General features: G+C 34.6%; 5 protein-coding genes across 9 annotated transcripts; all 5 read left to right on the top strand.

Moving 5' to 3' along the window:
• The first annotated feature begins 6,889 nt into the window (after positions 1-6,889).
• LOC118648254 lies at positions 6,890-10,497 on the top strand. Its single transcript, XM_036294572.1, has 3 exons — positions 6,890-8,106; positions 8,237-8,766; positions 8,876-10,497. The coding sequence occupies exons 1-3, from the start codon at positions 7,422-7,424 to the stop codon at positions 8,927-8,929; spliced, it is 1,269 nt and encodes a 422-aa protein (XP_036150465.1). The 5' UTR covers positions 6,890-7,421; the 3' UTR covers positions 8,930-10,497.
• Positions 10,498-10,532: 35 nt separating this feature from the next.
• Positions 10,533-13,233, top strand: LOC118648255. Its single transcript, XM_036294573.1, has 3 exons — positions 10,533-11,541; positions 12,241-12,785; positions 12,904-13,233. The coding sequence occupies exons 1-3, from the start codon at positions 10,860-10,862 to the stop codon at positions 12,985-12,987; spliced, it is 1,311 nt and encodes a 436-aa protein (XP_036150466.1). The 5' UTR covers positions 10,533-10,859; the 3' UTR covers positions 12,988-13,233.
• Positions 13,234-13,534: 301 nt separating this feature from the next.
• Positions 13,535-16,327, top strand: LOC118648252. Its single transcript, XM_036294564.1, has 3 exons — positions 13,535-15,438; positions 15,570-16,102; positions 16,210-16,327. The coding sequence occupies exons 1-3, from the start codon at positions 14,763-14,765 to the stop codon at positions 16,270-16,272; spliced, it is 1,272 nt and encodes a 423-aa protein (XP_036150457.1). The 5' UTR covers positions 13,535-14,762; the 3' UTR covers positions 16,273-16,327.
• A 2,889-nt stretch (positions 16,328-19,216) lies between these two features.
• Positions 19,217-24,307, top strand: LOC105831795. 5 transcript variants are annotated; one of them, XM_036294568.1, is made up of 3 exons: positions 19,217-20,460; positions 20,593-21,131; positions 21,241-21,624. In XM_036294568.1, exons 1-3 carry the CDS (start codon positions 19,773-19,775, stop codon positions 21,298-21,300), a joined length of 1,287 nt encoding a protein of 428 aa, XP_036150461.1. In that variant the 5' UTR covers positions 19,217-19,772; the 3' UTR covers positions 21,301-21,624. The 5 variants fall into 5 exon arrangements, with proteins under 5 accessions (XP_036150461.1, XP_036150460.1, XP_036150462.1 ...); XM_036294567.1 differs by lacking the exons at positions 20,593-21,131; positions 21,241-21,624 and adding exons at positions 23,538-24,076; positions 24,178-24,307 and having other exon boundaries at positions 19,221-20,460; XM_036294569.1 differs by lacking the exons at positions 20,593-21,131; positions 21,241-21,624 and adding an exon at positions 23,538-24,194 and having other exon boundaries at positions 19,222-20,170; positions 20,363-20,460.
• A 417-nt stretch (positions 24,308-24,724) lies between these two features.
• Positions 24,725-26,689, top strand: LOC118648253. Its single transcript, XM_036294570.1, has 3 exons — positions 24,725-25,434; positions 25,574-26,112; positions 26,221-26,689. Exons 1-3 carry the CDS (start codon positions 24,750-24,752, stop codon positions 26,284-26,286), a joined length of 1,290 nt encoding a protein of 429 aa, XP_036150463.1. The 5' UTR covers positions 24,725-24,749; the 3' UTR covers positions 26,287-26,689.
• The last annotated feature ends 956 nt before the right edge of the window (positions 26,690-27,645 follow it).

Raw genomic sequence — 27,645 nt, forward strand, 5'->3', positions numbered from 1 at the left:
AATTACATATGTTGATATGAATGCTTATTTTGAAACTAAGCAATTTGATCGTACAAATAGGTTAATTAGATGTATTATAGTTTTGCCATACATTTTATTGTGCTATAATAAATTTTGACATACATACACGGAAGTTAAAAATAATAATTATATAATTTAACTCGACGAATTGATTTAAATTTAATCCTTTAACAAAGCATACGAGAACAATTTTATTAATAGAAAAGAAAAACAATTTTAGTAGAAATTGAAGACGGACTTTTTAATTTAACAAAATGAAGATAAAAATCTTAAATTGTGACGATAGCGAAACTCTTCGTAGATTTATCGGGATCGTAGTCGTGTCAGGGTCACCGAACGAGATGAGACAGGATCCTCGAAGAAGATCTCGCGTCCGTCACGCGAAACGACAAATACACTAATCGCGCACGAGGGTAGGCCTCGAGATCCCGACTTTGCTGCCATCGGGGTGGCAGGAAACGAGATTTCCTCCCGACAATGCTTTTGTTGCCGCGCCAGTGTCTCTCCTAGTGCGCGGACACTATCGCTTTACGCGAAATCAGATTCCGTCGCGAAAGCAGCTTACCCGGTGAGATCGGAGTGTATACGCGTGTACCTATCTAGTCAATTCCGTCGTGCGGGACGCTCCCGGACTTTTCCCCGTCAAGGGATCGTATCCGTTGACGAAACCGAAGCCGACTTTTCGCCGGTGAAAAACGTGACGCGAAGTTTAACCATGATATGAGGAGGGCTACTTAACATGTAAAGCTTAAGTCTTTCGGAACGGGATGTGCCTCAAGTATGTACATGCATAATTGAACGAGCCCTTTTTAATTTAATTTCCAGTTCGGCCAATGCAGATACAATTAACATTAAGCAGGTGAAATTATGGAATTATAGAATTTTTAGTAAAATAGCATTTTCGTGAAACAATTTCTTCCTTTTATCTCGAGATCTTTGTCGCGGAGAGATTTCTTTCTTCTCACTACTTCGATTACAAAATCGTGTACTCCTGCAGCTTATTCAACATTTAAATTAAAATGTTGGCTACTTTGACTGCGTTTCACCAAAGGAGCTTGCAATAATTTCTCGCAAGGTTTTTTTTTTTCTATTACATATTCCCGTGACTGTTGTTCTGTGATTTAGAGTCTTCACGTGCATATGTTAATTTATGCTTTTTTTTTTTTAGCGAGCGTAACAAAGTTGCAACAAAGCCGCTTTCTTCCTCCCGAAGAAAGATGAACTGCGCGAAAAAGATAAACTAGCACGGCTTCATCTATATAAACTGCCGATCTGAGGAACACGCGAAAGCCATTTCCCCGTGGCCGGGCGGGCACGTACACGCCGTCTCGGTGCGGCAACACACCGGTACAGCGGACGAGGCCTCGGGGAAGTTGCCTAGCGCGCCGGGGATGCGGAAAGGTACTTTACCGGTTCGCCGTTGATGGTCCAACGTAGATTGGCCTTAGGCACGGACGGCCAGGCACTGCAGTTGGCAGTCACGTTCTCGCCGACGGCGTACTGCATGGACAGGCCTGTGATTTCCGGTCCCCTCTCCGGAAGCGCTGCAAACGTAAATTTTCCGTGTGTGAGAACGTGGCGAAAGTTTTCCCATAAACCAGTTACTTTCCTACGGGTTAGGCTCTATAAACTCTCGACTATTATCCGGGGTTCTCTCCGTGCATTCATTCGTCCGTCCGTCCGTTCATCTATTTGTGCTATCCTCGCCAGGGAGAATAGGGAAGGGGAAAGGAAAGGGCTCTCTCACTCTTTTCGCAAGATGCTTGAGAAAAATGGTTTTTTTTTTGTAATAAAACACGAGATTTTATAATTAAAACGTTTGATAGGCTTTATTGTAATTTCTATAAGATCTCGTTCGTTTTTGAACGGGATACTGGCGAAATCTACCAGATTACCAATTAATGCAACGAGACACTCTTTTTTTCAGTGCAGATTTTAACGCGACGCCGAATTTTTCAACGTACGACGCAAGCGAAAGCGCGAAAAGTACGGAGAGCAAGAGTGTCGTGCTCATCTGATAAATTTATAAATGGAATTTATAGCATTTTTGAGCGATGAGCCGTGAGTTGCGTTAATGGTTGAGATGGATGAGAGTCTTTCTTTACTAAGCAAAATAGAATTCTGACGACGAAATAAATCAAATTCAGATGGGTAATTCAGCGAGTCTGTACACGTCGATGATGAATAGTGAATGATGGAGCGCAGCGTTGAGTTTTACTTCGATACTGCGAGTCCGATTATATCTGTATTTCGATGTGGGTGCTCTCGTATTTTCTTTCGCGCCTTTTTCCTCGGTTGATGCGACTCGAGTTCCCGAGTGCTTCGTTGACACGCGAATCGAAGATAGGTTTCGCGCGTCTTTCTCGCGACCGCGGCGCTCAGCGATAAAAAGGAATTGCGATAGGAATTAATTTTTAATTTGATCGAACGCTCTTCTCCCGATCGTAATTAAACGCGGAGGCGGCAAATGCCGATTGGCGCCAGGCCCGTCACACGCGAATCGCGCACAACGAAAGCAATTTTGAAAAAGATTACAGGGGTGGAAAAGTAGGGGAGTTAATAACACGAGCGTTCTCTGCATTTCGTTTACGTGGCAAATGAAATTAGGGCGCAATGGCGGGGTTTCGATTGAAATGGTTCCGCTTGTGACCGCCGAAGCGAAAAATGACTAAATTTCACTCGCGTTTGACATGGAACACCACGTGTATTTACAGCATAACAATAGCCAAGGGCCATAATTCTCCGGGCAATTAATCACACGGTGGGTTAATAATTAAATCCAACGTGGTAACTGTTATGCTTTCCAAGTGTAATACTCTATATCGCTTAATTTATACACAAGTGATCAAAATTTTATTATTTACGTAAACAGCAAATTGAATATATAGATTTATTTGTATACAAATTTTCAGGCTTCGAGCTATAACTTTTAACGAGAAAATTTTTCATTTTGTTATTCACGTTGCGCAAAATGTAGAAGAAATTGAGGATGACGTTTGTATCTTTCATCCCTTTCGTGAAGAGTAGTAAAAATTTTCTTCGTCATACCGCTATATTCTCTGTGATTATTCTGACATTTCGGACTTTACTCTTGAAAAAAATTCTCACTCTCGCTAAAACGAAGATTTGCTTCCGCGAGATAATCGCCTACGACTTCTCGTAATGGGCCGTCGCACACATTCGTCGATCCACAATCAATTATCGGATTTATCGCGGACCGCAGTCGGCCGGGTGCGTGCTGGTGCGCGCTCGATGTCTCTAATAGCGTTAATTGGCACGCCGGATTATGAGAGACATTCGCGTTCGGGCGGGCGCGACCGAATGCTCAATTAAACATCCGCCCTGTTGTCCGAGTGTACGCGTTGCGTCAGCACGTCGCGCCGCAGCCCTCCGCCTCGGATTCGGTCCATTAATGCCTTCCGCCCTCTCCCCCCCCCCCCAAATGTCCGCGGCGCAATTAAAACCCAGAATTTCGGGGCGCGTCACGCGCCGGGGAATCCCCCGACCGGCGGCGGCGCCGTTGCCGATTTTACGCGAACAAGCGCGAAGGGTTGGGAAAGGGCGTGAAAGCCGGGAGCATCGCGCGCCGGTAGGGTGAAATTTTCGAGAGATCGCGCGGAAAAGCGCGTTGGAAAATCGCGACGGTGCCGGACCGCGAGCACATGCCGCCGAAAGTTCCGCCATCATAATTTCGGCGCGCATTAAGCTTGTAATGGAGCCAATTATTTCGCCGAGATTGCCGGTTTCTTCCGCAGAATTTCACTCATGCTCGACGAGAGCAGACCTGAATTCTGTTGAAATAGAAACGTAAATTTGGAGGAAACGATCGTTCAAATCTGATAGCTACGTCACTTGCGCTTTGAAAAAGTTGTTAAGTCAAAACACATTAAGTCGTATTGGAAAGATTTGACAAACCGCGAGTTATAGCTGAAATAATTAAAATTAATAAGAATTTTTATTTAAATTTTAAAAGTGAGTTGATGGCGGACTGTAATATGGAATATAGATAGATAAAAAGTATCACATAATATAAAACCGATGTTAATTATTAATTAATTAATTAATTAAATAAAAGTCAGCTTAATATATGGCTGACGAAGAGGCTTACGCTTTTAGCTTAATGAAAATCTATAATCCGTTTTGGCATGCGGTAGTTTGTTTGATATAATTTTTTTTCCTTTAGTCTAATGTCCCACACTGACTCTAAAGTCTCGCTGATTTCACGTTTGCGACGAGTTGAACGTTTTTTGAAGTTTCGAACGTCGCAAGAGCAGTCGCGTCATCAGTTTTCACGGTGAATCGGGAATAACGCGCGTGGAGTCCAAGATTGCGAGGAAGAGAGGGAAAAGAAATTTGTCAGGATTGCGAAAAGTTGGATAACCTGACGCTCTGCCAGAATTCGAGCATTCGAGCGCATTCAGCCACGCGGAAAGTATCCGCTGCAATAACTCCGCCGACAGTGATTTAAGCGCGTAATTACAGAGGGTTATTGCAGCCACGGCACAACTTTATATACTTTCTTCTTTATTTTTTTCTGCAAAGCTTAATATGCATAACAGCGAATCCTTATATTTATACATATATAAATATTAAAATGATATGGTGGTATAATTTACCACATAAAAATAATTTTCGTTGCTACACAATTGGACGTATATGAATATTCAATTAATATAGCTAGATAATAAACAATTAAATATAATTTTAAATGGCGAATAATAAATTGTGTATAATAAATAGATAATAAGAAAAGAAACTAAATAGTCTATATACTTTTTACATAAATTAAATTGCGCGGTTTGTTTATGTGTACTTAGCTAAGTATATTCTAATACAATTGTTTATTTTACAAAAAAATTACAAATGTTATGTAAAGTAGTGCACAGGTGGATCTAAGACGACAAATAGTGAGAGATGCAGAAATTTTTGGGCCGCGTATCGCGACGAGACGAAAATTTTGTTTTTCCGTTCAAAATTTACGGTCTTTCTACGTCATATGCTTATCTGTAGTAATCCCGGTATTACATCGTCTCGAACATTTTCTGATGTAATAATTTCTACGAGAGTTAGGTTCCTAATTGAGAGGGTTGTCGGGAGAAGATAGCCTGCTTTCATATTCCGCGGTAACTTCACGTACAAAATGAAATTGCTTTTTGAAGGCACTGCAATTTATACGGATTGCGAGCTTCGCGGCGTCTCTATAAGGCATGAAATGAATATTAAACTGCGGGCGATTTAATCCAATTAATTCGCCGGCGTAGACCGCTGTCCGCATAAATCCGTGTGAACGTGGACGAAAATATTGAGAGATACTATCGACGAAGATAATCTATTCGGAGTTGATTAGCACAAATTTGAAAGTGAAACAATATAACGCACGAGACAATGCAATTATGTAAGAAATTTTAAGATTTGGTACTACGATATTTCTTCGCTAACTGTTTTGGTACAAAAGTTGTAGGTACAACTTTTGTTATCTGCAGAGAACAATTTTTAGCACTCGTCAATTCACAGCTATAAGTATGAAAGTAATGATGTCACATGTCACTTTCTCAGTTTTCACTGTCTAATATTTTTAGAAAAATATTATTTTCTTTGAATAATCGAATTTGTTTATTTGTTTAATTATTTGTACTATTGGTATATATATTTTTAAAGAATGCCTTGAACGGCAGCGACAGACTTGAAGTGTGCCAGTTGCAACATACTTTTGAGAAAAGTAAAAATTAAAAAGAAAATTGTAAAAAATATATTTCAGCTTTATTGAAGCTAATAATTTTTCTTCATCTTCAAGTATCCCTCTTTGCCCGAGAGATAAGGAGACTCATTTAAAATATGTCCATTTTGTCAAAATACACGCATGTAAAAAGCACTCCGATAAGGAAAGGCGCATAAGATAAATATACAATACAAATAAAAATAAAATCTATATTTTTATACACTTTGTGGTCGTTAGAATAATTCAGGAATCCAACATAAAACCCAGACTAATACATTCGACGTGCGCGGCTAGAGCGAGTGTACTGTGAAGGCATGATGCCGCGCCGCGCCGATTATATGTGAAGTAGACATTTTAAGATTTCTTTTGAAAAAAATTGGAAGTATATCTCTGAAATATAATTTCAAGAAAATTTTTCTACAAATAAAAAAATTTTTATCCGTATTTTTTGTTAAATTTATAACATATATTTTTTCATCAAAATTGCGCCGTTTTTGAAAAAAACTAGTTTTTTTATTGCGCTTTCCCCCATCATTTTTAGTTACATAGATGTCAATTTATGGTATTAATTTAGCACATAACATAAATAAAGCACATATCATAAATAATTTATGTTATGTGCGGGGGCAGTTTTTACATGCTTATCCCCTTAGGCTCTTTATAGTCAGGAAAATGACACATGTATACCGAGAAGAAATGGTTGTTAATTTGATTAAATGTTTTAACTTGATTAAATTTCTTGAATTCAAGTATTTATATATTAATCAAATATATAAATACTTAAATTAAAAATTAACTATTTTATATATTTAAGTTAAATGCATAAATACTTGAACCGACGAAATTTAACCCAGTTGAAAAATTTTTGAGTTCAAGATAACACTTTTTTCTCAGTGCATAGTTAAATAATAATTTTATAAATAAATATAAATATTTCACAGTTTTTGATAGAATTAGTAAAATATTATTAATAAATTTATTAATCGGTTAATATTTTAATTTTTAAAACAAGAAGAAATTGTACATACTCCTAATTTAATTTAATCATATGAGCAGCCCTTTCTCTAAAAATAACATATTATCCAATTAAAATAATATAATCTTATTTTCAAAAAATAATTTTTATTTCAAAAATATTATTATTTTCTATTGAATATTTTTTAAATATTATTTTAGAAAATTATTCTTTAATAATGAGAATATATTCTTGTTGGTGGAACAACGTAAAACTACTTCATGCAAGTAAATATCCGTTAATGCAAATTATACCCGTTTAACTCTCTATAATTTCAAGATTATGTGTCGACAAAAAACAAATTATCAAAAGAAGAATATCCGTTTTTTCCGTCTACGTGACAACGCCCAGAGGCCATAGCCTGGGGTCACAGATTAATCTATTAGTCAGTGCTGGGATCACGTTTACATATGTACGTATATTTATTTAGTATATATGCGTGCGTGCGTGCGTGCATGCGTGCGTGTACGTATATGCGCGTGTGCGTGCGCGCATGGCTTCTGATCTCTCTTTTGTACAACTGTTACATACAGTATGAAGCAGAAGTCAAAGAGTGCGTTTGTTCAGATAAATTTGATTATTTTGTTTACGAAATATTGTTTATCGAGAAGTTTTAATGTAATGTAGTTTGCAAAACGTCGATTAGCAAGAAAGTAATAGGCAAAAATGAAGGAGATTCATTTGCCGGTACACAACAACTCGCCGTCGATAGAGCGTACCTTACGTCCAATATCTTACACGTCATGGTTGATGGGCGTCGGCGTTGCACGTCCGCTAAAGTGTCCAAATTTTGTGACGATAGTCATACGTATCATTCACCTGGTCATGTGTACAGTGATTCTAATAGAACACTTAGAATACGTTTCGAATTTTGCAAATTTTACATCGGGTGTGTCAATAAACAAATTCTTCTTCGTCATGGATAATACGGTATACGTTGTCTCGACATATTACTCCGTTTATCACGGAATCAGCCAGTATGAATGGTCGGAGCTGATGGACAAAATGAAGGAGCTCGATCGAAAGATCAGGAGAGAAACGTATATGAATGACCACCCAGTAAGGCACATGGAAGCAATAGCGATTCTTATAACTTTTACGTGTTGCCCTTTGTTCATGATTGTGCACGCCCTGTATGACTTTATGCATTCATATAACACTGCCATGACCGAATTGGTGTTTTATTACATGATGGCACGATCGTTAATCAACAGCTTCATCTTCGATGTTGTCGTTTATGTGCTGTATTACAGATATCAAACGATAAATAAGTTAATTGGTAATTTGGATAAACTATCGGATGCGCCGTTGATTGCGCTCAAGATCAGACGCATTAGAGAAATGCATAATGGTAAGCTTTCGCGAATATTTTTTTGTATTACAATTGGATAATGTAAATTTATGTGATGTGAGATACAATTTAATACAGTCTATGAAGAAATTATGGTAATATTGAAATCTTATTGATTTCTCTTATGCAGATATTTGTGATCTAGTTGTTATGATAAACAATATTCACGGTCTTTATCTTCTTCTCTGCTCGGCAAATTGCTTCTTTATGGTCACGACCACCCTGTACCATGCTATTGTAGTCGACAACTATAAGGGTATGCTGATATTTTACATAATTTCGATTATGTACAGCATATACTTTGGTCTGATTTGTTGGATTTGCGCACTCGTGCATCAAGAATTCGAGAAAACCAAGATAATTATGTGCGCAATTGCATTGAAATGCCAATCTATGAAGTTTGATAAATTGAACGGTACAAGGAATCAATCGAGTTTAGAAATACGACTGTCATTGGAAGACGCGGACAGCGGGCAAAATTCTAATTGGAGTGATAGTCACGATTGGAATTGCGTTGTTACGGAAAATCTCTTACGTAAAATTATGGACCCGGACCATGTTAATAACGAAATTAATAACTTTTTGAATCAACTGCAACATCGTCGTGTATCATTTACAGCCTGTGATTTCTTCGAAATGAACAATAATCTGTTCTGTAATGTGAGTACAATATTTACTTACATTACACAATTTATATAAAATTAATTATTTTTGATTTGCAATGTGAATAAGTTTCAAAGCAATTAAATGAAATGAACTAATTTTTCAGTTTGTCGGAGTGAGCTTTACTTATTTAACAATCTTCATTCAATTTACTAAATAACTCGAAGATCTAAACGAGAAGAGAGTGCAACTTGTACTGGTAGTTTATTAATAGTATACAGTCGAAATTCTACATTGCCATGGTCTCGGGTATTGCACTGTGACGTTTAGTAAAATTATAGCATTGTAAAGTAACCCTATTCTATTGATAGGGAGAGAAAGCGGCATACGCGAGCAGGCTGCATGGTGATGATGCGCGGTAGCGCGGTGGTAATACGTATATCATGTGCGACAATGAATGTATAGATTTCCTCTTCCGTGAGGCAATGGAGAAAGTCCACAAAAGAAACCAAGACAGTTTTTATTTCCATTAAATTAAAAGAATGGTCATTGATTTATGTAAGAAATCTTAATAGACATACGATACAAAATAATTTGAATATTTAATTTATTGTATATAAATAAACATTTAAATTATTGTAAAAACATTTTTTAATAAAACAGTAATGCAGTGCGTATATCAATTTAAGAATAAATTTAGTTTTACTTTTGCAATCTTTTTAACCAACTCATTAATCATTATCTTGCTTTATTTACTCAGGGAATTTAATTAATTAATTTTATTAGATTTATTTAAATTATATTTAAACTATATCACGTTTATGAAGAGATAAAATTAATGGCAAGCGATTTAACATTGTAAAATTGCAAAAGTAATACGTTATTCCTTGTTACATAAAGTGTCAGAGAGAATTTACGGCACGCGCTTGTAGAAGTGTTTTGCTTCCAGAAGAACTTAACTATTTTTGCTACAAAATATTTTATGTGAGAAAGTATAATGTAATCAGCCCTGTTCACGTCCAACCGCAGCCTGGAGTCACGTTTACGTATATACGCACATTCGTTCTGTTTGTACGTACGCGTTGGAGATAATCGCGTGTAGATTCCGGACCTTTTCACGGTCGACGCGAGACAGGCTTCAGATTATATCGGATTGTGTTTCATCTGGAGAGCGAGCGTGGTTGATTATGTAATTGGTTCGATATTCCCGATTTATGACTTGTACATTATTGAATGTCTCTTTGATTTGGGAGATGGCACTCCGTACTAGTGAGTGTACGAGACTGAAGTGAGTATTCGTCACTTTCTTCAAAGGTTCGTAGCCGGGCAATTTGCGGAGCGATAAGTGAAATTCCAGGGATCTTCGGGAATCTTCTAATTAAACAGAATTCGATCTCGAAATGTAAGGATGTCGATGCCGTTGGCTCGACAAACAAAGTCATGTATTAATAACGTAAATAGAAAGTGAAAGTGTAGTGACAATACGGTACAGTTATAAATAAGTATTTATAATTGATTGATAATTTAATTTAATTGTATGAGCAGCCGTGGACATCAAAAAAAGAATATTCTTTATTTCCGTCTACGTCACAACGCCTAGAGGCCACAGCTTGGGGTCACAGATTAATCTGTTAGTCAATGCTGGGATGACAATTACTTATATACGCATAATTTTGTACACACGAGACACCACAGATGCGGTTCGCGCTCGCTATCTGACCTTTTACTTTTTACTTTTTAAAAATAAACTACAACAATAATTGTATAAATAACTATCTATAGAAATTTGACAGGTGTTAAAATTCAATCGCAGTGACAGGTACTCTCGTAACACGAAGTAAGCGCATCGAGAGAACATACCAGCATCGCAAAAAAAAAAAAACGGCAACAATACATCACGATCAAAGGCGCACTTGTCGCGTTTACATGGCCTTTTTAATTATGAATGGATGCGCACGTGCGTAGGCGCATGTCTTCTGATCTCTTTATTGTACAACTATTACATGCAGTATCAGGCAGAAGTCAAGGCGTGCGTTTGTTCAGAAAAATTTTACTATCTTGCCTACAAAATATTTCGTATCGTTTACCGAAGGGTTTTAATGTAATCAGCACACGTTCGCAAAACGTCGATTAGCAAAAAGCTAACAGAAATGGAAGACATTCACGTGACAAAACACGACAACTTTCCATCGATAGAGCACACCTTGCGTCCAATATCTTACACGTCTTGGTTAATGGGCGTGGGGATTGCACATCCGCTAAAGTGTCCAAAGTTTGTGACGATAGTCATACGTATCATACACCTGGTTATGTGTACAGTGTTCCTAACAATTTTCATCCGTGAGAATGTTTTGACTTTATCCATGAATACAATAATACACTTTGGCTGGGTTATAGTGGAGATGACATACTTCGTGGCGGCATATTATTACATTTATCACGGAATCAGGCAGTATGACACGTGGTCAGAGCTGATGGATAAAATGAAGGAGCTCGATCGAAAGATCAGGAAAGAAACACATATGAATGATCAACCAGTAAAAATCATGAAAGCAGTAGCGATTCTTATGACTTTTGTGTGTTGCCCTTTGATCCCGATGGTGTTCTCCTTATGTGACTTTATGAGTTCATATGGCGATAGAGTGATAGAGAGTCTTTCTTCTTATTACATGATGGCACAGTCGACCATCTACAGCTTCTTCTTTGGTGTTGTTGTCTATGTAATGTATTACAGATATCAAACGGTAAATAAAATGTTTGGCCATTTGGATAAGCTATCTGATGCACCATTGATTGCGCTCAAGATTAGACGCATCAGAGAATTGCATAATGGTAAGTTTTGGCAAATATTATTTATTGTTTTGTAATTAGATAATGTAAGTTCATGTGGCGCGAGGCACAGTTTAATACAATCTACAAAGAAATTGTAGTAATGTTGAGATGTGATTTAGAATTCGTAATTATGATAACAAACCACCTCCTGATGACAGTGATCTTGATATATTAGATCATCAGCCTGAGTAATGTTATAAATGTTTTACTTGGCGCTCGTTTCTTTGTTAAAAATTTGTAAACGAAAGTTGGAAAAATTTGATGTAATTTTCTTGATATATATTTTCGGTAATTATTTCGAACCACGCGCGCACGTAGGGGGTGCACGGAGGTGCATCCTTTGGCAACTTCCCGCACTCATCCCGTCGGCCCTGGATAGAAATGCACAAAAGTAGGTGCTTATTTTATTGAGAGATAACTATGTCGTAATTTATCATCAACAAAGTACGCACCGTACTTTTGCACACTTCTATTCAGGGCACCCATATCGTAAGGGCAGGTACGGGAGAGGAGGGCAAAGGTCCCCCCCTCCCTGCATTAAACTTTTTTTTGTTTATAACTTTTTAACAAATAACGAGCGCCAAGTAAAATTTTTATAACATCACTCAGGATGATGATCTTGATAATATATGTCAACGTTATTGACATCACGAGATGGTCTGTTATTCTAAATAATTAATTTAGAATTTTGTTATGCAGATATTTGTGATCTAGTTATGGTGATAAACAATATTCATAGTCTTTATTTTCTTCTCTGTTCGGCAAATTGCTTCGCTATTGCAACGGCCGGACTATGCTATGGCTACGTATATTTCACAAATGAATTTTATGTGAGTGCATTGTTACATTCCATATTTCCGATTTCTGTTGTGTACACCATGCAATTTGGACTAATTTGTTGGATTTGCAAACTCGCGCGTCAAGAATTTGACAAAACCAAGATAATTATGTGTGCAATTGCATTGAAATATCAATCTATGAATTTTGACAAACTGAACGATACAAGGAATAAATCGAGTTTAGAAGTACGACTGTCATTGGAAGATGCGGACAGCGGGCGAAATTTTAATCAGAGTAACAGTCACGATTGGAATTACGTTATCATGGAAAATCTTTTGTGTAAAATTATGACTCAAGACCATGTCAATACCGAAATTAATGGCTTTTTGATTCAACTGCAACATCGTCGAGTATTGTTTAAGGCCTGCGATTTCTTTGAAATGAACAATAATCTGTTCTGTGGTGTGAGTATAATATTTACTTATATCATTTACTTATATCATTTTATGTAAAATTACCTACTTCCGAATTGTGATTTAAATAGATCTCAAAGCAATTAATTAAAATATATTTATTTTTCAGTTTGTCGGAGTAATCTTCACATATTTGATAATCTTTATTCAATTTGCTTCTGAACCCAAAGATCTAAACGAAAACAGAACGTAACTGGTAGTTTATTAATAGTATACATATATAAATATTATCTATTAAAAGAAGTTGTAGTATTTATATATAGTTGTAATATTTTGTTTATTTTCAATACATATACTTCGTATTAATAAACGTGTATTGTCTTATATAAAAGAAATCACGACAAATTTTTCTTTGTACTAAATTAAAAGAACGTTTACTGATTTATGTAAAAATCTTATTTATGTAAAAAATCTTAGTAGACATACGATATAAAATAATCTAAATATTTAATTTATTGTCATGTAAATAAATATTTAAACTATTGTATATAAGAAATAAATTTTTAATAATACAGTTAATGCGATTTAATGTTGTAGATTTTTGCTCTTGAAGGCGACATATTCCAATTTATAAACGCACGAAGAATGTATTTTTAAAACTGTGCAAAAAAATGCTTCTATTCAAGAATATTTTATATCTAAAATATGTAGTATTGAAAATAAATATTTTGTAATAAAGATTAAATTATTCGTACAGTAAAATTAAAATTTTATAAATTGAAACAAATTTTGATTTAATTAAACAATAAAATTACATTAGTTTAACACTGAATATACTTACATTAAATGTAATTTTTCTCTTCATAATATTTTATATCAACATTAACCAAAATAAGTTTAATTTAATTTAAACATACTGTTTTTTTAAAATTAAGGTTTTCACAACGCTGTCCTCATTTTTCTCGGTTACTTTTATAGATTGACATGTTTCAGTCTAGGACTATATGTTGATGGCGAAATCCTAGTTCTTTCCACGCTGTTAGTTAGTCGGTTTTATTTATCCAGAAAGTGCATTTTGTTCACGAGAAACACGCCACACAGTGGTGTATATTTATCTTAAGAATTACATATGCTTTATACAAATCTATTTATTATATCCAAAAGAACATCTCTAATTGAGGACAGCATTTAACGGTCATATCAAAGCATATAATGTTGAAGAATAAAATTTATTTGTTGCAAGATCCATTTTTTGTGTGTTGATGACCGCGGTAAATAATTTCTTCGTTGGTGGATTTAAGATAAAACGGATTGATAGGTTCGTTCATAGCATAATGCTGCTATGAAATAAGACCGTCGCAAAAGGATTATAGACGTTAGTGTGATGTACCCACACGTCGCGACAAAAGTCATAACGACAGCTATCGCTTTTTGTAGTTGCTTTTTTTGTTAGGCGACTAGGGTGGTGACACCCTGAGTTAGTACGTGACAATGTCTAGAGATCGCAGGCTGGAGTCAAGTTTACATATATACGCATATTTATTTTGTACGCATGCGTTTGCGCCCGCGTTGTGTGTGTGTGTGTGTGTGTGTGTGTGTGTGTGTGTGTGTGAGAGCGCGCGTATGCCATGCATGACTTTCTGATCTTTCTATTGTACAATCTTTATATGCAGTATCAAGCAGAATTTACAGCGTGCGCTTGTTAAAGTGTTCAGAAGAACTATCTTATCTATAAAATATCCTGTTTACCGAGAAGTTTAATGTAATCAGTACTCGTTTGCGTCAATTAGCAAAAAAATACGAAGGGTGTTTGTAAAGTAAGTACCGTTTCAAAACATTTTCATGGCGGCGCTGTATGTGCCATTCTGTGGATACGCACTGACTGCCTTCATCCATTAGCAAGCCAGTAGCAGTATAGAGAACAGTCATGAAGGCAATCAGTGCGCGTCCACAGAATTGCACATACAGCGCGGCCATAGAAATATTTTGAAATCGTACATACTTTACAAAAACCCCTTGTAAAAGAAAATGGAGGAGATTCGTGTGCCTGTACACGACAACTCGCCATCGATAGAGTACACCTTGCGTCCAATATCTTACACGTCTTGGTTTATGGGCGTGGGCATTGCACATCCGCTAAAGTGTCCAAAGTTTGTGACGATAGTCATACGTATCATTCACTTGGTCATTTGTACAGTGATTCTAACAATGTTCATCCGTAACAACATTTCTCATTTATCCATAGATTCAGTAGTAGAATTCTTCTACATCATAGATAGGATGATATTTTTCGTTGCGGCATATTATTACATTTATCACGGAATCAGACAGTATAACACGTGGCCAAAGCTGATGGACAAAATAAAGGAGCTTGATCAAAAGATTAGAAAAGAAACACACATGAATGATGAACCAGTAAAAGTCATGGAAGCAGTAGCGATTCTTATGACTTTTGTGTGTTGCCCTTTGATCCCGATTGTACGCTACCTATATGACTTTTTGACTTCAAATTACATTGCAATTGACAGTCTTTTTTCTGATTACATGATGGCACAGTCGATGATCAACAGCTTCTTCTTCGGTGTTGTCGTTTATGTTCTGTATTACAGATATAAAATGATAAATAAGATGCTCGGCCATTTGGAACTATCTGATGCGCGATTGATCACGCTCAAGATTAGACGCATTAAAGAATTGCATAACGGTAAGTTTTGGCGAATATTATTTGTTGTTTTGAAATTAGATAATGTAAGTTCATGTGGCGCGAGATACAGTTTAATAACGTCTACAAAAAATTGTGGCAATATTGAGATGTGATTTAGAATTTTGTTGCAGATATTTGTGACTTAGTTATTGTGATAAACGATATTCACGGTTTTTATCTTCTTCTCTTCTCGGCAAACTGCTTCTCTATTGTAACGACTGCACTATTCTGTGGATATATGGTTTTTATGCTTAATAGCTATAAGGTGGCATTGATATATTGCATAATTTCGGTTATATACACTATTCAATTTGGTGTGATTTGCTGGGCTTGCAAACTCGCGCGTCAAGAATTCGAAAAAACCAAGACAATTATGTGTGCAATTTCACTGAAATGCCAATCTATGAAGTTTGATAAACCGAACGATACGAGGAATCAATTGAGTTTAGAGGTACGACCGTCATTGGAAGACGCGAACAGCGAGCAAAATTTTAATTGGAGTCGCAATTGGAATTACGTTGCCATGGAAAATCTTTTGCGTAAAATTATGGCTCGAAACGATGTCAATACCGAAATTAATGACTTTTTTATTCAACTACAACATCATCGAGTATCATTTACGGCCTGTGATTTCTTTGAAATGAACAATAATCTGTTCTGTGCTGTAAGTATAATATTTATTTGTGTCGTATAATTTATGTAAAATTAAACTTTTGAATTGCAATGTAAATAGATCTCAAACTAATTAAATAAAGTATATTTATTTTTTAGTTTATCGGAGTAATTTCCACATACTTGATAATTTTTATTCAATTTACTAATAAATCCGAATAAACGACAACTGAGTTTAACTTGAACTGGCAGATTGTTAATATTATACTTATATTAATATAATAGTATATAATATTTAATAGTATATAATTAATAGTATATAATACGTATATTAATATAATAGTATATAAAAATTATTTGTTATAAGAAGTTATAGCTGTAATGTTTTATTTATTCTCAATAAATTTTTTTCGCATTAATGAATATTGTCGCATAAGAGAAACAACAAAAGATTTTTCTTTGTATTAAATTAAAAGATCGGTTATCGATTTATGTAAAAATTTTGTTTATGTAAAAATTCTTAATAGACATACAATAAAAAATAATTTAAATATTTATTTTATTACATATAAATAAACGTTTAATACAAAAAATAACATTTAATTTAACATTTAACTGAACATTTGAGTTATTGCATATAAAAAAATTAATTATTTGATAAAACAGTAATACCGTACATATATTCATTTAAGTATAGTTTTACTTTTCTAATCTTCTTAATTAACTCTTATTATTGATTATTATCTTGCTTTATTTACATTTTATTTACTGAGTGAATATAATTAATTAATTTTATTAAATTTATTTAAATTTTATTAAAACTGCATTACGTTTATAAGTAGAGATAGTTAATGGCACGCGATTTTAAATTGTAGAATTGCAAAAGTAGTGCATCGTTCTTTGTTGTTGCATAAAGTATCGGAGAGAATTTACACGCATGTAATATTTTGCTTCTAGACGAACTTTATTATTTTGTCTACAAAATATTTTGCATCGTTTAATAGAGGGATAATAGACGAAAATGGAGGGGATTCATGCGCCAGTACACGACAATTTGCCATCGATAGAGCACATCTTACGTCCAGTATCTTACATATCTTAGTTCATGGGCGTGAGCGTTGCACGTCCGCTAAAGTGTCCAAATTTTGTGACGATATTCGTACGTATCATTCACCTGGTCATTTGTACAGTGATTCTAATAAAACACTTACAAAACGTTTCGAGTTTTGTGAATTTTACCTTGGGTGGGTCAGTAAACAAATTCTTCTTTGTCATGGATAATGCGATATACGTTGTGTCGACATATTACTCCGTTTGTCACGAAATTAAGCAGTATGAATGGCCAGAGCTGATGAATAAAATAAAGGAACTTGATCAAAAGATCAGGAAAGAAACGTATATGAATGACCAACCAGTAAGGCATATGGAAGCAATAGCGATTCTTATAACCTTTATGTGTTGCCCTTTGTTCGCGATTGTGCACGCCCTGTATAACTTTATGCATTCACATGACCTTATCATGGCAGAATTGGTGTTTTATTACATAAGGGAACGATCGTTAATCAGTAGCTTCGTCTTTGATGTTGTCGTTTATGTGCTGTATTACAGATATCAAACGATAAATAAGTTAATCGGCGATTTGGATAAATTTTCTGATGCGCCATTGATTAGATTCAAGATTAGACGCATTAGAGAAATGCATAATGGTAAATTTTCACGATTTATTATTTTTTGTATTAGATAATGTAAATTTATGTCATGCGAGATACAATTTAAGACAGTCTGTGAAAAAATTGTGGTAATATTGAAATCTGATTGATTTCTTTTATGCAGATATTTGTGATTTAGTTATTATGATAAACAATATTCACGGTTTTTATCTTCTTCTCTGCTCGGCAAATTGCTTCTTTGGGGCTACGACTACCCTATACCATGCTATCGTAGTCGACAACTATAAGTATGCTGATATTTTACATAATTTCGATTATGTACATTGCGCAATTTGGTCTGATTTGTTGAATTTGCGCACTCGTGCGTCAAGAATTTGACAAAACCAAGATAATTATGTGCGCAATTGCATTAAAATGCCAATTTATGAAGTTTGATGAACTGAACGATACAAGGAATCAATCGAGTTTAAAAGTATGACCGCCATTGGAAGATGCGGACAGCAAGCAAAATTTTAATTGAAGTAACAGTCACAATTGGAATTACATTGTCATGGAAAATATTTTACACAAAGTTATGGACCGAGACCATGTCAATAAATTAATAGCTTTTTTATTCAACTGCAACATCGTTGAGTATCATTTACGGCCTGTGATTTCTTTGAAATAAGCAATAATGTGTTCTGTAATGTGAGTACAATATTTATCTACGTCATACAATTTATATAAAATTAATTATTTTTGATTTACAATGTGAATAAGTTTCAAAGTAATTGAATGAAATATACTAATATTTCAATTCGTCGGAGTGAGCTTTACTTATTTAACAATCTTTATTCAATTTACTGAATAATTGAAGATCTAAATGAAAACAGTGCAAATTGTACTGATAGTATACAGTAGAAACTTTACACTGTCACGGTGCATTTGCACTATGGCATAGTGAAATTGTAGCACTGTAAAGTAACACTACTCTATTGAAAGAGAGAGGAAGCGGCATACGCGGCGTGAGCAGGTTATACGGTGATGATGCGCGATAATAATACGTATATTGTTTGGAAAGTGGGGGAATTTCCTTCTCAGTGAGGCAATGGAGAAGACGCATAAGGGAAACCACGACAGTTTCTTATTCTATTAAGTTAAATGAATAGTTAATGATTTATGTAAAAAATTTTAGTAGTTATGCGATACAAAATAATTTAAATATTTAATTTATTGCATATATAAAAACATTTAAATTATTCTATATAAAAAATACATTTTTTAATAAAACAGTAATGCAGTACGTATATCAATTTAAAGATAAATTTTATTTTATTTTCCCAATCTTTTCAACCAACTCCTTATCATTAATAGTGATAGTGAAACTATAGCGACAGTACAGAACAGTTGTAAACAAATGCTCTTAACAATTTAATTTAATCATACAAGCAGCCTCTTTTAAGAATAACGTATTATTAAATAGAGATAATGTAATCTTATTTTTAAAAAATAATTTTTGTTTCAAAAATACTATTATTTTCTATTCAATATTTTTGAAATATTATTTAAGAAAATTATTCTTCAGTAATGAGAATATATTTTTGTTGGTGGAACAGCATAAAATTTCTTTGTGCAGATAAATATCCGTTAATGCAAGATATCTGTTTAATTATCTACAATATTGTTTCAAGATTTATGTGTCGAGAGTAAAACACATTATCAAAAGAATTAATTTTTTTTTTCCGTCTATGTCACAACGCCCAAAGGCCACAGCCCGGGGTCACCGATTAATCTATTAGTCAGAACTGGGGTGCATGTTTATAAATATACACATTTATTATGAATGTATGCATGCGTGCGTGTGCGCGCGCGTGTGTATGTCTGTGTGCGTGCGTCTTCTGATCTTTTTACCGTACAACTGTTACATACAGTATAAAGCAGAAGTTAAGGCGTGCGTTTGTTCAGAGAAATTTTATTATTTTGTCTACAAAATATTTCGCATTGTTTGCCGAGGTGTTTTGATGTAATTAGCACTTGTTTGCAAAGCGTATATTAGCAAGAAAATAATAGAAAATGGAAGAAATTTATGTGCCAGTACACGACAACTCGTCATCGATAGAACGTACCTTACGTCTAATGTCTTACACGTCATGGTTCATGGGCGTGGGGATTGCACATCCGCTAAAGTGTCCAAAGTTTGTGACGATAATCATACGTATAATTCACCTGGTCATTTGTACAGTGATTCTAATAAAACACTTACAATTCGTGTCGAGTTTTGTGTATTTTAAATCTAATACGTCAGTAAACAAATGGTTCTTTGCCATGGGTAATATGATATACTGTGTGTCGACATATTATTCCATTTATCATGGAATCAGGCAGTATGAATGGCCGGAGCTGATGGACAAAATGAAGCAGCTTGATCGAAAGATCAGGAGAGATGTACACATGAATGATCAACCAGTAAGGTACATGGTAGCGACAGCGATACTTATGACTTTCGCGTGTAGCCCTTTGTTCACGATTGTGCTCGTCCTGTATGACTTTATGAAACATTCAAATGACACATACGTGACCGACTATGCGTTTTATTATATGATGGCACGATCGTTAATCAACAGTTTCGTCTTCGATGTTGTCGTTTATGTGCTATATTACAGATATCGAACGACGAATAAGATGCTCGGCCATTTGGATAAGCTATCTGATGCGCCATTGATCGCGCTCAAGATTAGACGCATCAGAGAATTGCATAATGGTAAGTTTTTGTAAATATTATTTATTGTTTTGCAATTAGATAATGTAAGTTTATATGGCGCGATATACAGTTTAATATAGTCTACGAAGAAATCGTGGTAATATCGAAATATGTTTAATTTCTCTTATGCAGATATTTGTGATTTAGTTATTATGATAAATGATATTCACGGCCTTTATCTTCTTCTCTTCTCGCTAAACTGCTTCTTTATGGTCACGACTTTACTATACATGGCGTTCATATATATCGAAAACGAAGACTATGAGACTATATTAATAGTTTACACGGTTGCGATTATGTATACTACGCAATTTGGTCTGATTTGCTGGATTTGCACACTCGCACGTCAAGAATTCGAGAAAACCAAGATAATTATGTGCGCAATTGCATTGAAGTGCCAATCTATGAAATTTGATAAACTGAACAATACAAGGAATCAATTGAATTTAAAAGTCCGACCGCTAATGGAAGATACAGACAGCAACCAAAATTTTAATCGGAGTAACAGTCACAATTGGAATTACGATGGCGTGAGAAAGCTTTTGCGTACAATTATAGACCAAGATCATGTCAATAACGAAATTAATGGCTTTTTGATTCAACTGCAACATCGTCAAGTATCATTTACGGCCTGCGATTTTTTCGAAATAAGCAACAATTTGTTCTGTAGTGTGAGTACCATATTTACTTACGTTATACAATTAATGTAAAATTAATTACTTTCAAATTGCAATGTGAGTAGGTCTCAAAGTAATTAAATGAAATTTACTAATTTTTTAGTTTGTCGGAGTGAGCCTTACTTATTTAACAGTCTTTATTGAATTTACTGAAATGAAGTAATCTTCATATATTTGATAATCTTTATTAAATTTATTTATTTAATAACCTGAACATCTAAACGAAAACAGAGTGCAATTTGTACTGGTGGTTTATTAATAATATATGTATATAAAAATGATTTGTTATAAGAAGTTCTAGTTGTAATGTTCTATTTATTCTCAATAAATTTATTTTGTATTAATGTATATTGTCGCATAAGAGAAACAACGAGAAATTTTTCTTTTTATTAGGTGAATTAAAAGAACGGTTACCGATTTATCTAAAAATTTTATTTATGTAAAGAATCTTAGTAGACATTTGATACAATATAATTTAAATATTTAATTTGTAGCATATAATAAACATTTAATACAAAAAATAACATTTGAATTAACATTTAAATAAACATTTAAATTATTGCATACAAAAAAATACATTTTTTGATAAATATATAATGCCGTACATATATCCATTTAAGTATAGTTTTACTTTTCCAATCTTCTTATTGGTTATTATCTTGCTTTATTTACATTTTATTTACTCAGGGAATTTAATTCATTAATTTTGTTAAATTTATTCAAATTTTATTAAAACTGTATTATGTTTATAAGAAGAAATAGTTAATGGCACGCGATTTAAAATTGTAGAATTGTAGAAATAATACGTCGTTTTGGTGTTGCATAAAGTATCAGGGAGAATTTATGCGCTTGCACGTTTGTAGCGTTTCGCCTCCAGAAGAACTGCATGATCGGAAACTGCTTCCCACATGGAGAAGCTTCCATGGTTGAGTTTGGTGGGTGAGGAAAATAAAAGATGCGTTTTTGACCGAAAAGGATTAACCTTTATTGGCTCTAGGGGAAAAGGCATATCAAGGCATATAATTTAAGAATAAAAATGTACTTGCAGCTAAGATTTATTTGTTTGTGTGTGCAATTCCCACTCGAACGCTTGTTTAAACAATTTTCTTGTTGTTGGATTCAAGATGAAATGTATTGCGGATTGACAGCATGGGCATAATATCTCTATGAGATAAGACGACTGGAGAAGGATCTCAAACGTCGTGGATAGTTTGACGTATCCGCGCGTTGCGATGAAAGTCACCTAACGACAGCTGTTGCTTTTTGTAATTACTTTTTTGTGATACCTTGAGTTGATACAGGACAACGCCTAGAAATCGCCGCCTGGAGTTGCGTTTACGTATATATGCACATTAATTTTGTTTGTACGTATGCGTACGCGCATGTCATGCACTACTTCTGCTCACTCTATTGTACAACTGCTATATGCAGTATCAAGCAAAATCCAAAGCGTGCGCTTGTCAAGGTGTGCGGAAAAATTTTACTATCTTGTCTACAGAAAAATTTTGTACCGTTTTCGTAGGAGTTTCAATGTAATCAGCGCTCGTTTGCAAAACGTCAATTAAGAAAGTAATAGACAAAAATGAATGAGATTCATGTACCAGTACGGGACAATTCGCCGTCAATAGAGCACACCTTGCGTCCAATATCTTACACGTCATGGTTCATGGGCGTGGGGATTGCACATCCGCGAAAGTGTTCCAAGTTTGTGACGATAGTTATACGTATTATTCACCTGGTCGTGTGTACAGTGTTTCTAAAAATATACATCGAGCACATGTTCCCTTTATCCCTAGATACAGTAATAAAATTCTTCTTCATCATAGATAGGATGATATTTTTCGTAGCGATATATTATTACATTTATCACGGAATCAGGCAGTATGACAAGTGGCCTGAGCTGATGGACAAAATGAAGGAGCTTGATCGAAAGATCAAGAAAGAAATACATATGAATGATCAACCAGTAAAAATCATGGAAGCAGTAGCGATTCTAATGACTTTTGTGTGTTGCCCTTCGTTCCCGATTGTAATCTCTCTATACTACTTTTTGAATTCATATAACAGTAGTGTGATCAATTATTTGTTACATTATCTCATGATAGCACAGTCGTTGATCAACAGCTTCTGCTTCGATGTGGTTGTTTATGTGCTGTATTACAGACATCAAACGGTAAATCAGATGTTCGGTCATTTGAATAAGTTATCAGATGCTCCATCGATTGCGTTTAAGATTAGACGCATCAGAGAATTGCATAATGGTAAGTTTTGGCAAATAGTATTTGTTGTATTATAGTTAGATAATATAAATTTATGTGGTGCTAGATAAAATTTAATACAGTCTATGAAGAAGTTGCGGTAATATCCAGATGTGATCAAATTGTAAATTCTGTTATGTAGATATTTGTGATCTAGTTATTATGATAAACGATATTCACGGTCTTCATCTTCTTCTCTGCTCGACGAATTCTTTATTTATGGTCACGTCTACACTATACAGTGCATACTTAAATACCATGAAGGAAGAATATGACGATATGTTGATAGATTACATGACGGCGATTATATATACTATGCAATTTGGTCTGATTTGCTGGATCTGCACACTTGCATGTCAAGAATTCGGCAAAATCAAGATAATTATGAACACAATTGCATTGAAATGCAAATCTATGAATTTTGATAAACTGAACGAGACAAGGAATCAATCGAGTTTAGAAACGCGGTCGCCATTGCAAGATTCGGACAGTGAGCAAAATTCTAATTGGAGTAACAGTCACGATTGGAATTATGTTGTCATGGAAAATCTTTTGAGTAAAATTTTGGACCGGGACTATGTAAGTGATGAAATTAATTGGTTTTTGATTCAACTGCAACAGCGTCGAGTATCATTTACGGCCTGCGATTTTTTCGAAATGAGCAACAATTTGTTCTGCAGTGTGAGTACAATATTTACGTCGTACAATTTATGTAAAATTAATTACTTTCAAATTGCATTAAATATGTTTCAAAGTCATTAAATACAAAACTTATTTTTCAGTTCGTCGGAGTGATCTGCACTTATTTAATTATTTACGTTCAATTTATTCAATTCCCGGATACCTAAAAAAAAAACAGAGTGCAGCTTGTGTCGGTAGTTTGTTAATAGTAATAATAATATATAAATATTATCTGTTAAAGAAGTTATAGTTCGTAATATTTGGTTTATTCTTAACAAATATATTTCGCTCATCTAACGACACCATCATTTTGTGTAATCGCTTTTAATTTTTTGTTAAACGACTAAGAGGTGACATCCTGAGTCGATGTGACAACGCCTAGAAACCGCAGCATGATGGAATCACATTTAAATGTATACGAATTCATTTTGCATGTATAATGTGTACGTGCTTGTTGTGTGTGCGTGCGTGTGCGTGCGCATATCATGTATGACTTTTAATTTCTCTGATGTACAACTGTTATATGCAGTATCAAGCAAAATTCGAGGCGTGTGCTTGTTAAAGTGTTCAGAAAAATGTTATTACCTTGTCGACTAAATATCTTGTACTGTTTACCGAGGAGTTTTATTATAATCAGCACTCGTTTGCAAAACGTTAATTAAGAAAGTAATAGATGAAAATGGAAGAGATTCATGCACCGGTGGATGACAACTCGCTGTCGATAGAACACATTTTACGTCCAATAACTTACACGGTTTGGTTCATGGGCGTTGGGATTGCACGTCCGCGAAAGTGTTCAAAGATTGTGACGATAATTATACGTATTATTCACCTGGCCATGTGTACAGTGTTTCTAAAAACATTCACCGAGTACATGTTTACTTTATCCATAGATTCAGTAGTAGAATTCTTCTACATCATAGATAGGATGATATTTTTCGTTGCGGCATATTATTACATTTATCACGGAATCAGGCAGTATGACAAGTGGCCTGAGCTGATGGACAAAATGAAGGAGCTCGATCGAAAGATCAAGAAAGACACACACATGAATGATCTACCAGTAAAAATCATGGAAGCAGTAGCGATTTTCATGACTTTTGTGTGTTGCCCTTTGTTCCCGATTGTAATCTCCCTATACTACTTTTTGCATTCATATAACAATAGTGTGATCAATAATTTGCTATATTTTTTCATGATAGCACGGTCGTTGATCAACAGCTTCTGTTTCGATGTGGTCGTTTATGTGCTGTATTACAGATATCAAACGATAAATAAGGTGTTCGGTCATTTGAATAACTTATCTGATGCTCCATTGATTGCGTTTAAGATTAGACGCATCAGAGAATTGCATAATGGTAAGTTTTGGCAAATAGTATTTGTTGTATTATAGTTAGACAATATAAATTTATGTGGTGCTAGATAAAGTTTAATACAGTCTATGAAGAAGTTGCGGTAATATCCAAATGTGATCAAATCGTGAATTCTGTTATGCAGATATTTGTGATCTTGTTATTATGATAAACGATATTCACGGTTTTCATCTTCTTCTCTGCTCGACGAACTCATTCTTTATGGTCACGTCTAGATTATACGCTGCGTTCATAAATACTATGAACGAAGACTATAACGATATGTTGATAGATTACATGACTGCGATTATGTATACTATGCAATTTGGCCTGATTTGCTGGATTTGCACACTTGCATGTCAAGAATTCGGCAAAACCAAGATAATTATGAACACAATTGCATTGAAATGCAAATCTATAAATTTTGATAAACTGAAAGAGACAAGGAATCAATTGAGTTTAGAAACGCGACCGCCATTGCAAGATGCGGACAGTGAGCAAAATTATAATTGGAGTAACAGTCACGGTTGGAATTATGTTGTCATGGAAAATCTCTTGAGTAAAATTTTGGACCGGGACTATGTCAGTGATGAAATTAATTGGTTTTTGATTCAACTACAACAGCGTCGAATATCATTCACGGCTTGCGATTTTTTCGAAATGAGCAACAATTTGTTCTGTAGTGTGAGTACAATATGTATTTACGTCGTTACAATTTATATAAAATTAGTTACTTTAAAATTGCATTAAATATGTTTCAAAACCATTAAATGAAAAATACTTATTTTTCAGTTCGTCGGAGTAATCTGCACTTATTTAATAATTTACATTCAATTGATTCAATTCCCGGATGCCTAAAAAAGAATAGAGTGCAGCTTGTGTCGGTAGTTTGTTAATAGTAATAATAATATATAAATATTATTTATTAAAGAAGTTATAGTTTGTAATATTTTGTTTATTCTTAATAAATTTATTTTGCATTAATAGACACGTATATTGTTGCACAAGGAAAATCATGAGAGTTTTTTATTTCGATTAAATTTAAATAATAGTTATTGATTGATGTAAAAAATCTCAGTAGACATACGATACAAAATAATTTAAATATTTAATTTATTGCATGTAAATAAACATTTAAATTATTGCATATAAAATATTCATTTTTAAGTAAAACAGTAATGTTGTACATACGTATATCCATTTAAGGATAAATTAATTTTACATCTCCAATTTTTTTAATTGATTCATATCATTGATCTCTATCTTGTTTTATTTATATTTTATTTATTTAGGGAATTTATTTAAATATTCTTATTTTATTTATTTACATTAAAACCTCATTATGTATTGAATTAAGACGGTTGAAGGAGGATTACAGACGCCGCGGATAGTTTGACATACTCGCATCGCGATGGAAGTCACCTAACGACACTATTATTTTGAGTAATCGCTTTTTTGTTAGACGACTAAGAGGTAACATTTTGAGTCGATATGTGACAACGCCTAGAAACCGCAGCCTGATGGAATCACATTTAAATGTATACGAACTTATTCCGCATGTATAATGTGCGCGCGCGTTTGTGTGTGTGTGTGTGTGTGTGTGTGTGTGTACGCGCATGTCATGCATAACACTCTGATCTTTCTATCGTATAATTTTTATATGCAGTATCAAGCAGAATTCAAGGTGTGCGCTTGTTAAAGTGTTTACAAAAATTTTATTATCTTGTCTACTAAATGTTTTGTACTTTTTACCGAGGAGTTTTACTATAGTCAGCACTCGTTTGCAAAACGTTAATTAAGAAAGTAATAAACGAAAATGGAAGAGATTTGTGCACCGGTAAACGACAACTCGCCGTCAATAGAGCGCGTATTACGTCCAATATCTTACACGTCTTGGTTCATGGGCGTGGGGATTGCACATCCGCGAAAGTGTTCCAAGTTTGTGACGATAGTTATACGTATTATTCACCTGGCTATATGTACAATGTACTTAAAAGAATTTATCGAGGTACTTATTGAAGAGAATTCAATAAAATACATTCATAACATCTCATATAGGGTAATATGTCATGTGGCAGCATATTATTACGTTTGTCATGGAATCAGGGAGTATGATAATTGGCCGCAGTTGATGAACAAAATAAACGAGCTCGATCGAAAAATCAGAATGGAAATACACATGAATGATGAACCAGTAAAAATTGTGGAAGCAGTAGG

Source organism: Monomorium pharaonis, unplaced genomic scaffold (assembly GCF_013373865.1).
Source record: "Monomorium pharaonis isolate MP-MQ-018 unplaced genomic scaffold, ASM1337386v2 scaffold_320, whole genome shotgun sequence".
Lineage (NCBI taxonomy): Eukaryota > Metazoa > Arthropoda > Insecta > Hymenoptera > Formicidae > Monomorium > Monomorium pharaonis.

Bases quoted from the DNA above. Each gene is read 5' to 3' on its own strand.
- LOC118648253 (XM_036294570.1), top strand. From the start codon at position 24,750: ATGAAAATGGAAGAGATTCATGCACCGGTGGATGACAACTCGCTGTCG. The intron at 25,435-25,573 runs GTAAGTTTTGGC...TCTGTTATGCAG, and splicing joins CATCAGAGAATTGCATAATG to ATATTTGTGATCTTGTTATT. The intron at 26,113-26,220 runs GTGAGTACAATA...CTTATTTTTCAG, and splicing joins GCAACAATTTGTTCTGTAGT to TTCGTCGGAGTAATCTGCAC.
- LOC118648252 (XM_036294564.1), top strand. From the start codon at position 14,763: ATGGAGGAGATTCGTGTGCCTGTACACGACAACTCGCCATCGATAGAG. The intron at 15,439-15,569 runs GTAAGTTTTGGC...ATTTTGTTGCAG, and splicing joins CATTAAAGAATTGCATAACG to ATATTTGTGACTTAGTTATT. The intron at 16,103-16,209 runs GTAAGTATAATA...TTTATTTTTTAG, and splicing joins ACAATAATCTGTTCTGTGCT to TTTATCGGAGTAATTTCCAC.
- LOC105831795 (XM_036294565.1), top strand. From the start codon at position 19,773: ATGGAAGAAATTTATGTGCCAGTACACGACAACTCGTCATCGATAGAA. The intron at 20,461-23,537 runs GTAAGTTTTTGT...TCTGTTATGTAG, and splicing joins CATCAGAGAATTGCATAATG to ATATTTGTGATCTAGTTATT.
- LOC118648255 (XM_036294573.1), top strand. From the start codon at position 10,860: ATGGAAGACATTCACGTGACAAAACACGACAACTTTCCATCGATAGAG. The intron at 11,542-12,240 runs GTAAGTTTTGGC...TTTGTTATGCAG, and splicing joins CATCAGAGAATTGCATAATG to ATATTTGTGATCTAGTTATG. The intron at 12,786-12,903 runs GTGAGTATAATA...TTTATTTTTCAG, and splicing joins ACAATAATCTGTTCTGTGGT to TTTGTCGGAGTAATCTTCAC.
- LOC118648254 (XM_036294572.1), top strand. From the start codon at position 7,422: ATGAAGGAGATTCATTTGCCGGTACACAACAACTCGCCGTCGATAGAG. The intron at 8,107-8,236 runs GTAAGCTTTCGC...TCTCTTATGCAG, and splicing joins CATTAGAGAAATGCATAATG to ATATTTGTGATCTAGTTGTT. The intron at 8,767-8,875 runs GTGAGTACAATA...CTAATTTTTCAG, and splicing joins ACAATAATCTGTTCTGTAAT to TTTGTCGGAGTGAGCTTTAC.